The sequence below is a fragment of the Mobula hypostoma genome, chromosome 25 (genome assembly GCF_963921235.1).
Source record: "Mobula hypostoma chromosome 25, sMobHyp1.1, whole genome shotgun sequence".
Classification (NCBI taxonomy): Eukaryota; Metazoa; Chordata; class Chondrichthyes; order Myliobatiformes; family Myliobatidae; genus Mobula; species Mobula hypostoma.
The window spans coordinates 25,756,902-25,771,272 of record NC_086121.1 but is presented as its reverse complement, the minus strand read 5'-3'; the positions used below and the strand labels follow the sequence as shown (position 1 = coordinate 25,771,272).

General features: G+C 42.0%; 1 protein-coding gene across 1 annotated transcript in view; it reads right to left on the bottom strand.

Moving 5' to 3' along the window:
• The window catches only part of zmynd12 (zinc finger, MYND-type containing 12), a 33,330-nt gene that overhangs the window by 6,029 nt on the left and 12,930 nt on the right, over window positions 1-14,371 (bottom strand). Inside the window, exons 4-6 of the mRNA XM_063033140.1 lie at window positions 13,993-14,162; window positions 8,601-8,723; window positions 3,808-3,934 (exon numbers count right to left, since the gene is read on the bottom strand). Of these exons, the coding sequence (XP_062889210.1) occupies window positions 3,808-3,934; window positions 8,601-8,723; window positions 13,993-14,162 (420 nt within the window). The remainder of the gene's footprint in view (window positions 1-3,807; window positions 3,935-8,600; window positions 8,724-13,992; window positions 14,163-14,371) is intronic.

Genomic DNA, 14,371 nt, shown 5'->3' with positions numbered 1-14,371 from the left:
AGGACACTCAGTCCTCGTTTATTGTCATTTAGAAATGCATGCATTAAAAAATGATACAATGTTCCTTCAGAAAGATACCACAGGAACACAGGACAAACCAAGACTAAAACTGACAAAACCACATAACATATAGTTACAACAATGCAAAGCAATGCCGTGATTTAATAAAGAGCAGACCATGGGCATGGTAAAAAAAAAGTCTCAAGTCCCGATAGCCCCATCATCTCATGCAGACGGTAGAAGGGAGAAACTCTCCCTGCCATGAAGCTCCAAGCGCCGCAAACTTGCCGATGCATTGTAAGCACCCGACCGCAGCCGACTCTGAGTCCGTCCAAAAACCTCCAGCCTCCGACCAGCCCTTCGACACCGAGCACCGAGCACCATCTCTGCCAAGCGCTTCGACCCCGCCCCGGCCGCCAAGCAACAAGCAAAGCCGAGGACTCGGGGGCTTCCCCTCCAGAGATTCTGGATCACACAGTAGCAGCGGCAGTGAAGCGGGCATTTCAGAAGTTTCACGGATGTTCCTCCGTGCTCTCACATCTGTCTCCATCAATCAGGATTGTGCACAGCACCCTACTTGACAGATAACAGATATCATTCACAGGAGTGGCTGCTGCAAGCTGCGTCGCCCCGCAATTTTCTCCTCCCGATGAAGGGATTAAAAGTAACATCAGCAAATTTGCAGATGACACAAAGCTGGGTAACAGTGTGAAATGTGAAGAGGATGTTATGAGAATGCAGGGTGACTTGGACAGGTTGGGTGACTGGACAGATGCATGGCAGATGCAGTTTAATGTGGATAAATGTGAGGTTATCCACTTTGGTGGCAAGAACAGGAAGGCAGATTACTATCTGAATGGTGTCAAGTTAGGAGAAAGGGAAGTACAACAAGATCTGGGTGTCCTTGTTCATCAGTCACTGAAAGTAAGCATACAGGTACAGCAGGCAGTGAAGAAAGCTAATGGCATGTGGGCCTTCATAACAAGGGGAGTTGAGTATAGGAGCAAAGAGGTCCTCCTGCAGTTGTACAGGGCCCTAGTGAGACCCCACCTGGAGTATTGTGTGCAGTTTTGGTCTCCAAATTTGAGGAAGGACATTCTTGCTATGGAGGGTGTGCAGCATAGGTTCACTGGGTTAATTCCAGGGATGGTGGGAATGTCATATGTTGAAAGACTGGAGCGACTGGGCTTGTATACACTGGAATTTAGAAGGATGAGAGGGGATCTGACTTTTAAGGGATTGGACACGCTGGAGGCAGGAAACATGTTGCTGATGTTGGGGGAGTCCAGAACCAGAGGCCACAGTTTAAGAATAAGGGGTAGACCATTTAGAACGGAGTTGAGGAAAAACTTTTTCACACAGAGGGTTGTGGATCTGTGGAATGCTCTGCCTCAGAAGGCAGTGGAGGCCAATTCTTTGGATTCTTTCAAGAAAGAGATAGAGTTCGTAAAGATAGCGCAGTCAAGGGATATGGGGAGAAGGCAGGAACAGGGTACTGATTGTGGATGATCAGCCATGATCACAGTGAATGGCGGTGCTGGCTCAAAGGGCCGAATGGCCTACTCCTGCACCTATTGTCTATTGTCTCTAGCTGAGTCTTGTACATACATTTCTATGAACAGCTTGCATACATTCCTCTCTGAGGGCCTGCATTATCCTTAACCATGGGTAGCTATGTACTGCAAACCACCCAAAATAAAGAAATAATTGTCCAAAGAATACCTTTTGCATAATTGCATGATAAATGTGTGAACTATGAAAGATAAAGGGAATATACAACAATAAAAGAATCACTACTTGTGCATTAAACTTGGCTGTAAGTTGATACTACATATTCGAGAGCAATGTATCTTCAAAATGGTGGCTTTAGCACAGGTTAACTCAGAGGGTTGGTAAGTGTACCATTTGATCAGCAGGCTTCAGTTACATACCTGATATTGAAATACTTTCTCTTTACCTGTTCTGTATTTCCTGACATTTAGTAACTAGTAGAGGAAAAAATACTCCAGTGAGTAAATTCATATGGTTCATTGCTTTACCTGAATGGCTAACTATACTGTAGGGAGATGGTTGGTATAAAATTTAGTTTATTATCCTGCCTATCAATTGGATCCAGTAACATGTTAAGCCCACCTGATATAGCACTTGAAGGTATTTTCCATCTGGAACAAAAGATTTCTGGAGTACAATTAGCTTAGAGACCGAGGAAGATTAGCCACGACTCTTGTTTCTGGTTACTTAACGCTGACCTCTGCTGGAGAGACTTGTGGAATGGCAGAGGCATAAATGCGATCGACAGGATTAAAGTTTTAGCAAAGGGAATGGAGAATATGGACCAGTTAATTAGGAATTTGTACAAGGTAATAGCCAAGTCACATCAAATAGTAATATGTAAATTATGCCAGGAAATAAGTCTAGGACCAGCTTATTGGCTCAGGGTGACTGACCCTCCAAGGGAGGAGTTGTAAAGTTTGATGGCCACAGGCAGGAATGACTTCCTATGACGCTCTGTGCTGCATCTCGGTGGAATGAGTCTCTGGCTGAATGTACTCTTATGCCCCACCAGTCCATTATGTAGTGGATGGGAGACATTGTCCAAGATGGCATGCAACTTTGACAGCATCCTCTTTTCAGACACCACCATCAGAGAGTCCATCCCCACAACATCACTGGCCTTATGAATGATTTTGTTCATTCTGTTGGTATCTGCTACCCTCAGCCTGCTGCCCCAGCACACAACAGCAAACATGATCGCACTGGCCACCACAGACTCATAGAACATCCTCAGCATCGTTCGGCAGACATTAAAGGACCTCAGTCTCCTCAGGAAATAGAGACGGCTCTGACCCTTCTTGTAGACAGCCTCAGTGTTCTTTGACCAGTCCAGTTTATTGTCAATTCGTATCCCCAGGTATTTGTAATCCTCCACCATGTCCACAATTATGGGAAAGATTGAAGGGAAGAAAGCAAGAGGAATGATGATGGGGACAGCAGCCAGAGAACTGGAAATGAATACCAATGAATTGATCCACTTGACCCGAAACAGGAGAGTGTGGGGCATGGCAGTCAAAGCTCAAACTGGGCGTGGCACCTGATGATGATGATGATGATGAGGTCAACATAATGCTTTCCTTTGTTGCACACGTATGGATCCAAGAAGTAGAGAAACATTTGACTAATATCTTTGTAAGTCAGTACACGAGTACAAACCAGTACAATTATTTTTGTATAGTAAGCATGATGTTAGCATGCAAATTTATACATAGTATGCATGCTTGGATTAATGATGTAAGAGCATTAGAGATTATGGCCCTGATATTCCAAAAGCCTAATTAGCCAACTTCCAAACTCTACACTTCCTTTACCTTTTTAGATATTTTTATTACACTGATCCTTTCCCTATTCACATTCTGAAGACAATCATTTATATTAATTGTTCGACAATTAACACTCTATCTGAGCCTTCTTATACCGCTTTGGCAAGTGGTTTCCAATATCATTCAGTTTAATTTGCTTCCTACATGATATTGACTGATTAACCAAGCTTACTGATCAGCAGAGTTTCGTGAGGCATATTAGAGTAGTTTGTTAAAAGTAGGGCTGTCAATTCAACATTTATTCTTGATGGCTGAGAATTTTGATTGAGAGTATTGAGAATTTGGAAAAAAAAACTTCCAGATTCTAACCTTGGAGACATTGTCCTTAATATTCTCTGGCATGACTGACTGGTTTCATTTCATGTTACTTTCATAGCTTTTTGTATAAGTACTGTACTTTAAGAAAAGAGACAATGTTGTAGGCACTAACCAAAAACATCTTCCACATCAACAAGGCTGGTGCCAGGTTCTGGTGAACTGAGGCCAGCTTTCCACAGAGATTTTTGTATTTCCGTCTCAACCAGTTCAGCCAAGAAATTTTTCCAGATATCGGTCACCTGCATGAAAATATTCATTTGAGAACTTTTTATTCTGTACTAGACAAAAATAAAAGTTAATTTGTTTATGAGTCTCATTATTCTCCAACATGAATACACCCAGACCAGATGGACTACACCTCAGAGTTATGAAAGAGGTAGCTGAAGAGATTGTGGAGGCATTAGTAATAATCTTTCAAGAATCAGTAGATTCTGGAATAGTTCTAGAGAACTGGAAAATCACAAATGTCACTCCACTCCTTAAGAAGGGAGCAAGGCAAAAGCCAGCTTGCCCAAATTTAATGGTAAGATGTTGGAATCCATTATTAATTATGAGGTTTTAGGGAGCTTGGAGGCAAACAGGCTGAAGTCAGTATGGTTTCTGTAAAAAATAAATCTTTCCTGACAAATCTGTTGGAATTCTTGAGAAAATAACAGGCAGGATAGCCAAAGGAGTCAATTGACACACACAAAAAATGCTGGTGAATGCAGCAGGCCAGGCAGCATCTATAGGAAGAGGTACAGTTGACATTTCGGGCAGACACCCTTTGTCAGGACTAACTGAAAGAAGAGATAGTAAGAGATTTGAAAATGGGAGGGGGAAGGGGAGATCTGAAATGATAGGAAAGGACAGGAAGGGGAGGGATGGAGCTAAGAGCTGGGAAGTTGATTGGCAAAAGGGATACGAGGGAGAAGGGAGAGGATCATGGGACAGGAGGCCTAGGGAGAAAGAAAGGGGGGGGGGAACCCAGAGGATGGGCAAGGAGTTACAGTAAGAGGGACAGAGGGAGAAAAAAAAAAGGAGAGATAAATAAATAAATAAATAACCAACTGATGGGGTACAAAGGGGAGGTGGGGCATTAATGTAAGTTAGAGAAGTCAATGTTCATGCCATGAGGTTGGAGGCTACCCAGACGGAATATAAGATGTTGTTCCTCCAACCTGAGTGTGGCTTCATCTTTACAGTAGAGGAGGCCGTGGATAGACATATAAGAATGGGAATGGGACGTGGAATTAAAATGTGTGGCCACTGGGAGATCCTGCTTTCTCTGGCGGACAGAGCGTAGGTGTTCAGCAAAACGATCTCCCAGTCTGTGTCGGGTCTCACCAATATATGGAAGGCCGCGTCAGGAGCACCGGACGCAGTATATCACCCCAGCCGACTCAGGAGTCAATTATGTTATTTACTTGGATTTCAGACGGTCTTTGACAAGTTGCTGCATACAAGGCTGCTAAACGAGGTAGAAGCACATGGTATTACAGGAAGATGACTAGCCTGGACAGAAGATTGGGTGACTGGCAGGACGCAAAGAATGGGAATAAAGGGCGTCTTTTTTGGTTGGCTGTGGTTGACTAGTTGTGTTCCACGTGGGTCAGTGTTGGAACCACTTCATTTCTTGTTATATGTTAATGATCTGGATGATGGAATTGATGGCCAAGTTTGTGGATGATATAAAGATAGTTGGAGAGGCAGGTACTGTTCAGGAAGCAAGTAGTCTGCAGAAAGATTTAGTCAAGTTAGGAGAATGAGCAATTAGGTGGCAGATGGGATACAGTGTAGGGAGTGTAAGGTGACACACTTTAGTAGAAGGAACAAAGGTGTAGACTATTTTCTAAACCGAATTCAAAAATCAGAGGTGAAAAGGACTTCGGAGTTCTCGTGCAGGATATATTTTATACAGAATATAAAAGCGATGAAATAATAAGGCTTTATCAGGTATTGGTCAGACCACATTAGGAGTACTGTGTGCAGTTTTGGTCTGCATTTCTAAGATAGGATGTTCTGTCAATGGAGGAGGTCCAGAGGAGGTTTACGAGAATGGCCTAGGAATGAAAGGGTTGACATATGAAGAATGTTTGATGGCTCTCTGCCTGTACTCACTGGAGTTTAGAAGAATGAGTGGCAGGGAAAGGGATCATATTGAACCTACTAAATATTGAAAGGCCTACATAGAATGAACATGGGGAGGATTTTTTCCCAATAATAGGAGAGTCTAGGACCAGAGGGCACAGACTCAGAGTACAAAATTGTCCCTATACAACTGAGATGATGAGGAATTTCTTTAGCCAAAGAGAGGTAAATCTGTGGAATTCAGTGCCACCCATGAGCTGTGTTGGCCCAATTATTGTGTGTGCTTGAAGTGAAGGTTGACAGGTTAAGGCTGAGAGGGAAAACAAATCAGCCATCATCGAATGGTGGAGCAGACTGAATGGGCTGAATAGTTTAGTTCTGCTCTTATGTTATATGGTCTTATAATGCAATCCTATGCACAAAATCCCAAAATGCTAAATATATTCCCACACACCCCTATAATTAAATTGCAATAACCTACATAAAAAGAATTGTTGCCAATTTTAACTTTCAGAATTTAAGCAGAGATGTCTGTCTGTGATATCACTTTCTTATTTCAGGCCTTTTGTTTGAGTACCAGGTATTCAGGTGTGATTAGATCAAGATTAAATCTTTACCCTCTCTGCTCCAGTTTAAGCAAAACAAATTCATTCAATTCATCTTCCAGTCCAATCTCAGAAAGTCCCCTTCCTGCTATGGTATTGTCTTTTCAATTTAAAGTACTCTGGTTTTATGCTGATTACATAATTTATTCACTACACCTATCTCTCAAAGAATATATGACTTTTGCTTGAATGTATAGAAGTTATTAGCAGTAAATTTGAAATATTAACCATGGCTAATGGATTAAATTAATGCCTCTTGGTGGCTCTGTGAGATTAATAGCACAAGAAACAGAGGGCATAGGTCATTTGGTCCCTTGTGTCTCCACTATCATTCAGTCAGTTAAGGCTGATCTTTAATTTCAGTGCCACGTTTCTGCACTATACCCATATAGATTGATTCTCTTCATATTTAAAAAGCCAACAATCTCTTTCTTAACTATTCTCAGCAAATGAGTAACTCACCTAGGCAGAGAATGTAAAAGATATGTCATCTTCGAGGTCAGAAATTTCTCCTCCATCCGCGTTGGCCAGCCCCTTACTTCCCGGTTCTAGACCTGTCAGCCAGGCAAATATTAACTATGTACCTACCTTGTCATGCCCTTTTAAGTTTACTATATATTGAGATTACCTTTTATCCTTATGAATTCTGGACTGTTTAATCTCTTCTGCCATCCTCAAATTCAAGCTGGGCAGCCTTCATTGTACTCTCTCTGTCTCAAATGTATCCTTAGGTAAGAAGGTCAGAACTGCACACAAAATTCCATTGGTTCTCTCACTAGGACCCAACAAGATATCTCTTCTCCAGTGCTCCAACCTTCCTATATTTTTCCACATTGTCTTCTATCTGCCATGTCCTCACCTATTCATGTAGCTTGTTCATATCCTCCTACACCTTCTCTGCATCTCAATCATGACCACATTGGTTACCTAGCCTTTCCCAGTTATATTAGTGCTTTCTGTTAATGCATTTCATCTGCCGAGAACCAAAAATGGATTATGTCACAGGATATGGAAACCACCTAAATTTCTATTGATCATTATTGTGATTAAATTTGAGCCCCTTATCTCAGGAAAGATGTGTTGGTGAGGGTCCAGAGGAGATTCATGAGAATGAACCCGGGAAAGGATAAACATATGAGGGTTGCTTAATGTCTTTGGGCCTGTACTTGATAGAATTCAGAAGGATGAGGAGGAACCTCTTTGAAACTTAACAGATACTGAAAGACTGGATGTGGAGAGGACATTTCCATTAGTAAGACAGTATAGGATCTGAGAGCACAGCCTCAGAAATAAAGGGATGCTCCTTCAAAACTGAGAAGAAGAGGAATTTCTTAATCGAAAAATGCTGAATCTGGAATTCGTTGCCAGATTTCTATGAGGCCAAGTCATTGGGTATATATAGGGCAGAGATGGATAGGTTTTTGATTGGTAAGAAGGTTAAAAGTTACAGTCGAAGGCAGAGAATTGGGTTGAAAAAAAATCAGAATGTTTGAACGGTTCAGGAGACTTGGGCTGAATGGCCTTATCCTGCTCCTATCTCTTTTAATATAAACTGCTGCTGGAAATTGAATTTTCATATTAAGAGAGAAGCTGATTTGTCCTGGGCTAAGACACTGTCAACAAGTATAGGAAGAGAACAGCTGTCACATCACTGGTAAAGCCTTCCTAACCATTGAGCACATCTACATGAAACACTGTCACTGGAAAGCAGCATCCATCATCAGGGACCCCCACCATCCAGGACATGGTGTCTTCTTGCTGCTTCCATCAGGAAGAAGGTACAAGAACCTCAGAACCCACACCACCAGGTTCAGGAACAGTTACTACCCCTCAACATCAGGCTCTTGAACCAAAGAGATAACTTCTCTTGCCCCATCATTGAAATGTTCACACAACCAATGGACTCACTTTCAAGGCCTCTTCATCTTATGTTCTTGATATTTATTGCTTATTTATTTAATATTATTAATTCTTTTTTTATTGCAGTTTGATCTGTTCTGCACTCTGGTTGAATGCCCTAGTTGAGCGGTCTTTCATTTATTCAGTTATGGTTATTATTCTGTAGTTATTATTGAGTAAGCCCAAAGAAAATGAATCTCAGGGTTGTATATGGTGACATATATGTACTTTGATTTACCATCAAGTAGTTGTTTCCATTATGGGTAAAGAGAGCAGACAAATTGCCACTTGGTCTGACTAATCGTGCTGGTTACACAATTCTGATGTTTACCTCTGAGTACAGTGAGCCTGCTACGTCCGTCTTTTCCTGTTTGTAAAACACATTGGCCATGTGGTAATACCCACCAGCCGCGTGAACATCCGACACACCAAATACCCGAGTGGCATGGTAAATCTGTCGAAGGCAAATTCCCGCCATTACTTTCTTTCAAATAGTTTTATATTCAATGACATATTTTGTTCTGTCAAATAATGCCAGTGGACAAGCAGAATGGCTCAAATTTTAATCATAAGTTCATCCATGCTATATATTTCTGTTTGATATATATCAAAACATGATGCACTAAGACTGATTATCTGTGTTCCCCGCCCCCCCCCAAACCTGTCCTAGTGTTTATATTATGAGGGAAATATATGTTGGAATCACTACAGCACATCTTTAGATTATATTGCAAGACAGGTCTCCCTAATTAACATAGAATCCTTTGTTATTTGAAAATCTGTTAAGTGCGAAGCAGATTATTATTATTTCCTGTAGATAAAATTTAGCTTGGTAATGAAATACTCAGAAGGTGGTGTTGAAGGAAGAAGACGACACAATGGCACTTTACTGATCCACACTTAGTTATTAGTTTTTGGGACGATCGGTTCAGTTCTGCCAGTTTGTCACAGGGCAGGAGGGGCATTCATGCCCTGCTGGCTAGAGTTACTCCCTGACATTATTGTTCAGCTGTCAGTTTCTAGACAGAGGCACCTCACTGCTTGTTTACTTGTGCGACTCACTGCCCGACTACTGTAGGACAATTTATAAGGAAGCTCCAGTAATGTTGCAAGAAGTGAAATTGGATTTCCCCACTATTGTTTAAGTGAGTGAAATCTCTGCTAAGTGATGAATCAGATTTGAAAAAAAAGTCCTTTGAGTGAACATTCATTAGGAGAAAGTTGCCAAGCAGGGAAGAATGGTACAGGATTTGGGACAGAACAGGCCATTCAGCCCAACTAGTCCACAGCAGCACGCATATTCCATCCCAGACCTTCTCATCTCACCTCATCTAAACCTACCAGCATTGCCCTCTGTACCTTTCTCTATTGTGTATTTGCCCAGCTTCAGCTTAAATCATCAGTACTATCTTCTACAACCTTTTCCACGGGTAGCAAGTTCCACATTCTTGCTACTCTTCGGGTAAAAAGTTTCTCTTTGAACTGCCTATTGGATTTTTTTGGTCTCTACTTTATATTGATAGTCTTCAGATTTGTTCTTGCCCATAAATTAAATTATTTTCTCTGTATTCACTCAATCAAAATCTTTCATTGTTTAAAAAATCTCTATATGGTGTTGAGATGTTCTTTCCTAGTACTGTACTAAAACATTCCTGTACTCATTTACACACCATTTAAAATTATTTCCAATGTTGTTCTAATTGACAATATCAACACTATTACCCATTTAATTTCAAGTTTGCAGCCTTTCAAAATCAGCTTTTCTCCACTTTATTAACCTGATTCTTGGCATACTGTTATGATTTTGCAGTGCGTTATGTTAAGATCAATATTGTCTCATTGTTCCCCTCCCCTACCTACTCTAGATCATTCCTTATGCAATAGATAAACATCTTTGTTAAATATTTCAAATATTGAGCTAGGAAAGAGACCTCTACAAATTGGTGGAAACACCATTTCCACGTCCTCTTCATCTATCTCATAAACAATTAATATTGGGATAGCTTAAATTCCCTGTGATTTTTTAAATGTTTTATGCATACTCCCTAATTTATGTGCATATCTTTTCCCTTTTTTACAGTTATGCCCATTAGTGCAATTGCTCCTTTATTGTCTTTTCTCTTAACCCATTCCATTATTTGTCTTCCTTATTGCTATGTTTTCCTTTCTAATACCACTATTTTATCCCTGATAAGTATTGCTACCTTTTCTCCTTTTAATCCCCTCTCAAACATTTTAAGTACATATGGTATAACCTGGAACATTTAATTCCTTTTCCTGCAGCCATGTCTCAGTAAACCCTACCAGGCCAGTTCTTGCCAGCACGATTACCTTTTGTTCTCCTGTTTTATTATGGTCAGTGTGGATTGCTGGGCAAACAGTCTAATTCATTTTTAATATGATTTATTCTCACTTCATGGTTTATATTTCAGACCCTGTTCTGAAACGTTTTCTTCCTTGTAATCAGCGTCCTCCTTTATGTTTTCCTCTACTCTCTTTTGTTGTTCTATTACATGTTGACTTTTTAAAAAAATCTCTCCCCACCTCTTTCACCGGGCTCCACCTCCCATCTCAGTTAGGTAAAGCCCTCAGTACAATTGTTCGACTCAGAACTGGCCCCATATTGCAGGAGTCCCCAACCTTTTTTGCGTTGCGGACCGGTTTCACATTGACAATATTCTTGCAGACCGGCAGACCGGCCGACCGGGGGGGGGGGGGCAGGTAGAGTTCTTTTTTCCTCCAAAAATATTTTATTCAGAAGTATTACAAAATAGAGTTATATACATATTTTTAAAAAATTCGTTGACCCTGCGTCCTTATTCAATAAATAAAGTTATTTACAATAAAATTATGCGTTGACTCTCTGTTCATATACAAATGAAAGATATTTACAATAAAACGTTCATTTACTCTGAACCCTTGGTCAAGAGTTAAGACTTACAATAAAATTATCAACAATAAAGGCAGGCGTTGGCTCAATTCCTTTTCCAAATTAACAATTCCACCCACTCCTGGGGCACCATGTTGATTCATCTGTCCACACCGTTGATGAGGGTTATTCTCCTCCCCAGCCGACCCCTCCCACTCCCACGGGTGAGGAACCTCAAACTGGTCCTTCCCCAACGGGCCTTCGCGGTGGCAGCACCAAGCTTGAGTGCATCCCTCAGCACGTACTCCTGCAGGCGAGAGGGGGCCAGTCACGGACATCTCCATGTGCTGGTAGATCATCAAGCTTTGGGCAGACCAAAGCTCGTCTTTCACCTACTTGATGATCTGCCAGCAGCACCGGATGTTGGTCTCCGTGTGCGTCCCCGGGAACAGCCCGTAGATCACGGACTCCTCGGTAACGCAGCTGCTGGGCATGAATCTTAGCACTGTCGCCTCCATTCTGCTTCGCGAACCCACACTGTGCAAAGAGGTGAGCCCCCGACTCCACCCCATTACAGTCCTCCCGTGGGCAGCGGGGTGTGGAGACGACGTTCCGGGCGTACAGGAGGGATCTGACTGGGAGGGCGCCTCTCACCGCCAGCCAGGCGAGGTCTTGGTGCCTGTTGATGAGATCTGGCGGTGAGGCATTTTGCCAGATGAACTGGACGGTCTGCTCAGGGAACCACGCCACTGTGTCCATCACGTCCTTCTCCTGCAGGACAGTACGTGCCGACCACTGTCTAATTGCCTTGTGGCCGAATGCGTTGGCCTTGAAGACTTTTTCGTGGGGGGGGGGGGTTAGAGTTGCCAACGGACAAGAAAAGAGCCAAATACGTTGTTTACACAAAGACTACAATGACCATGAAGTCTTGCGCGGGCACCAGTGCGCACGCGTGCTTTGTGCATACGTGTACGTGCCGATTTTCTCTACAAATCGTTTTTGGCGATACTGTTCGCGGGGGGGGGGTGTTAATCACTACCGGACTAGCCGTGATAAGTGGCTAATACACTCAATTTCCTTTCTAAAAGGGTTTATATAACGAATTTAATATTAAACACACAGCGCATATTTTCCTCGCATGAATATAGCGATAAGTCAATTATCGGGAGCTTGAAGTAAGTGTTGAACAAACTTCCAGTAGCAGTGGTTGAGACAGGTTCGATATTATCATTTAAAGAAAAATTGGATAGGTATATGGACAGGAAAGGAATGGAGGGTTATGGGCTGAGTGCAGGTCGGTGGGACTAGGTGCGAGTAGCGTTCGGCACGGACTAGAAGGGCGGAGATGGCCTGTTTCCATGCTGTAATTATATGGTTATATGAGTAAGTCAATAGCATCATAACATTTTAAGTAACATTTGGATATTAAACACACAGCATATATTTTCCCCGTATGAACATATAAAATCATTGCAACACACCAATATCGCTGAATCAGTGGGAGCCCTGGGCTTGTTTCCCTGCAACAAGACGGTGCCATGAGGGGTGATCGGGAGACAGCGATACTCGAAGGGAGTTCCTTATGTCCAGTCTATTAAGCAATTTGGTTTTCGTTGCATTCATTGCAGAGATGTGTTGGAAATGGAAGCAACGTTTTCAGTGCTTTAGTGGCAATCTCAGGATATTTAGCCTTGACTTTGAGATCCAGAATGCCGGCAGAGATGTTATGTCAAACATACTTTTCAGCCCACCGTCATTTGCAAGCTTGAGGAGTTGATCTCCTTCCCGCGCTGACATGGATGACGCGCGGGTAATGACCTCGCGTGCGTAATGGCTCAACAGTGGGCGTGACAAAGAATGAGGAAAGGTGCAGATGACTCCTATCGCCAAATCATATCGTTTCCTCGCGGCCCGGTAGCGCATGCTTTGCGGACCGGTGGTTGGGGACCGCTGCCATATTGTATCCCATGAAAAGGAAAAGGATAACAATCATGCAGATAATGCTGAATACTTTGAGGATAAACATTCACTGTGCAAACAATCCGGAAAAGGGGATGAGGTATGGTGTACAGAGGAAAGGAAAACACTTCTTCATTTCTCTGTTCATGAGAAAGGGTGTCAAATTTGGTGATGGATCGAGATAAGGAGATATTATGATTCATGTCAATAGTTATGGATGAGGAGTACCTCATTACACAAAAACAAGATTTATATAGTGCTCCTTGGAGTCAATAAAGAGCATCTGAAATGTGATCATTGTTGCAATGTGGGAAATGCAGCAGTCAATTTACATACTCAGATTTGATATTATCATCAGTCAGTGTGTTTTTAGTAATGTTGCCTTGGGAATAGAAATATAGAAAACCTACAGCACAATACAGGCCCTTCAGTTCACAATGTGTACAGAATAAATCTGGAACAACTCCCATCCGTAGTTCACAATACTACTTCAGGCAATGGATCAGGTTCAGTTTAGTATGTTATTTGAGATCATTAATTCAGCCAATGCAGTGCTTCTTTGGAATACCAGTCTTGATTTTGTGTCCCAAGTCTCAGCAGAGGCTCCTGAACCCACTGTGTTCTACCATACATCGACAACTGAGCCAGAGTGGAAGAACCAAGAGCTCAAAATAGTGCCTAAATATAGGATAAAATGTTGACAGGAAGCATTTGAATGATTTAGCTTTAGCACTGTGGCTATCTCCATCAGTTCCTTCAGCCAGGCAAAAGCTACACCAGTGACATACTTGGTTAAGAAGACAGGGATGTATTTCTACATACCTTATTTGTGCTTCCAGATTGAAGGGAGGGAAAAGAAGGAAACAGAAACTGTTTCTCTTTGTCAAATACTTACATCATCAGCAAAGTACCAGAGTGCTTTGTCATATTCACATTTAGCAGTGTACAGCAGTCCCAGATTTCTGTACAACTTGTATTGAATGGCATTAATGCACCCCGTGGCCTTCATCATTGTCCACTGAGCTTGAGATAGATATTCTTCTGCTTCATGCAGTCGGCCAAGGCCTGAGAAGAAAACAGAGAAACTTACTGACACAACAAGCCCAATAAATATAATTCATTTGATTATTGGCCCAACACTTTGATGCAATCATGAAGAAGGTGTGCCAGTGAGACTTCTTCCTAGGAGTTTGAGAAGATTTGTCTCTAAGTACTCTGGCACTTTTTATAGACATACAGTGGAGAGCATTCTGACTGGTTGCATTACAGTCCAG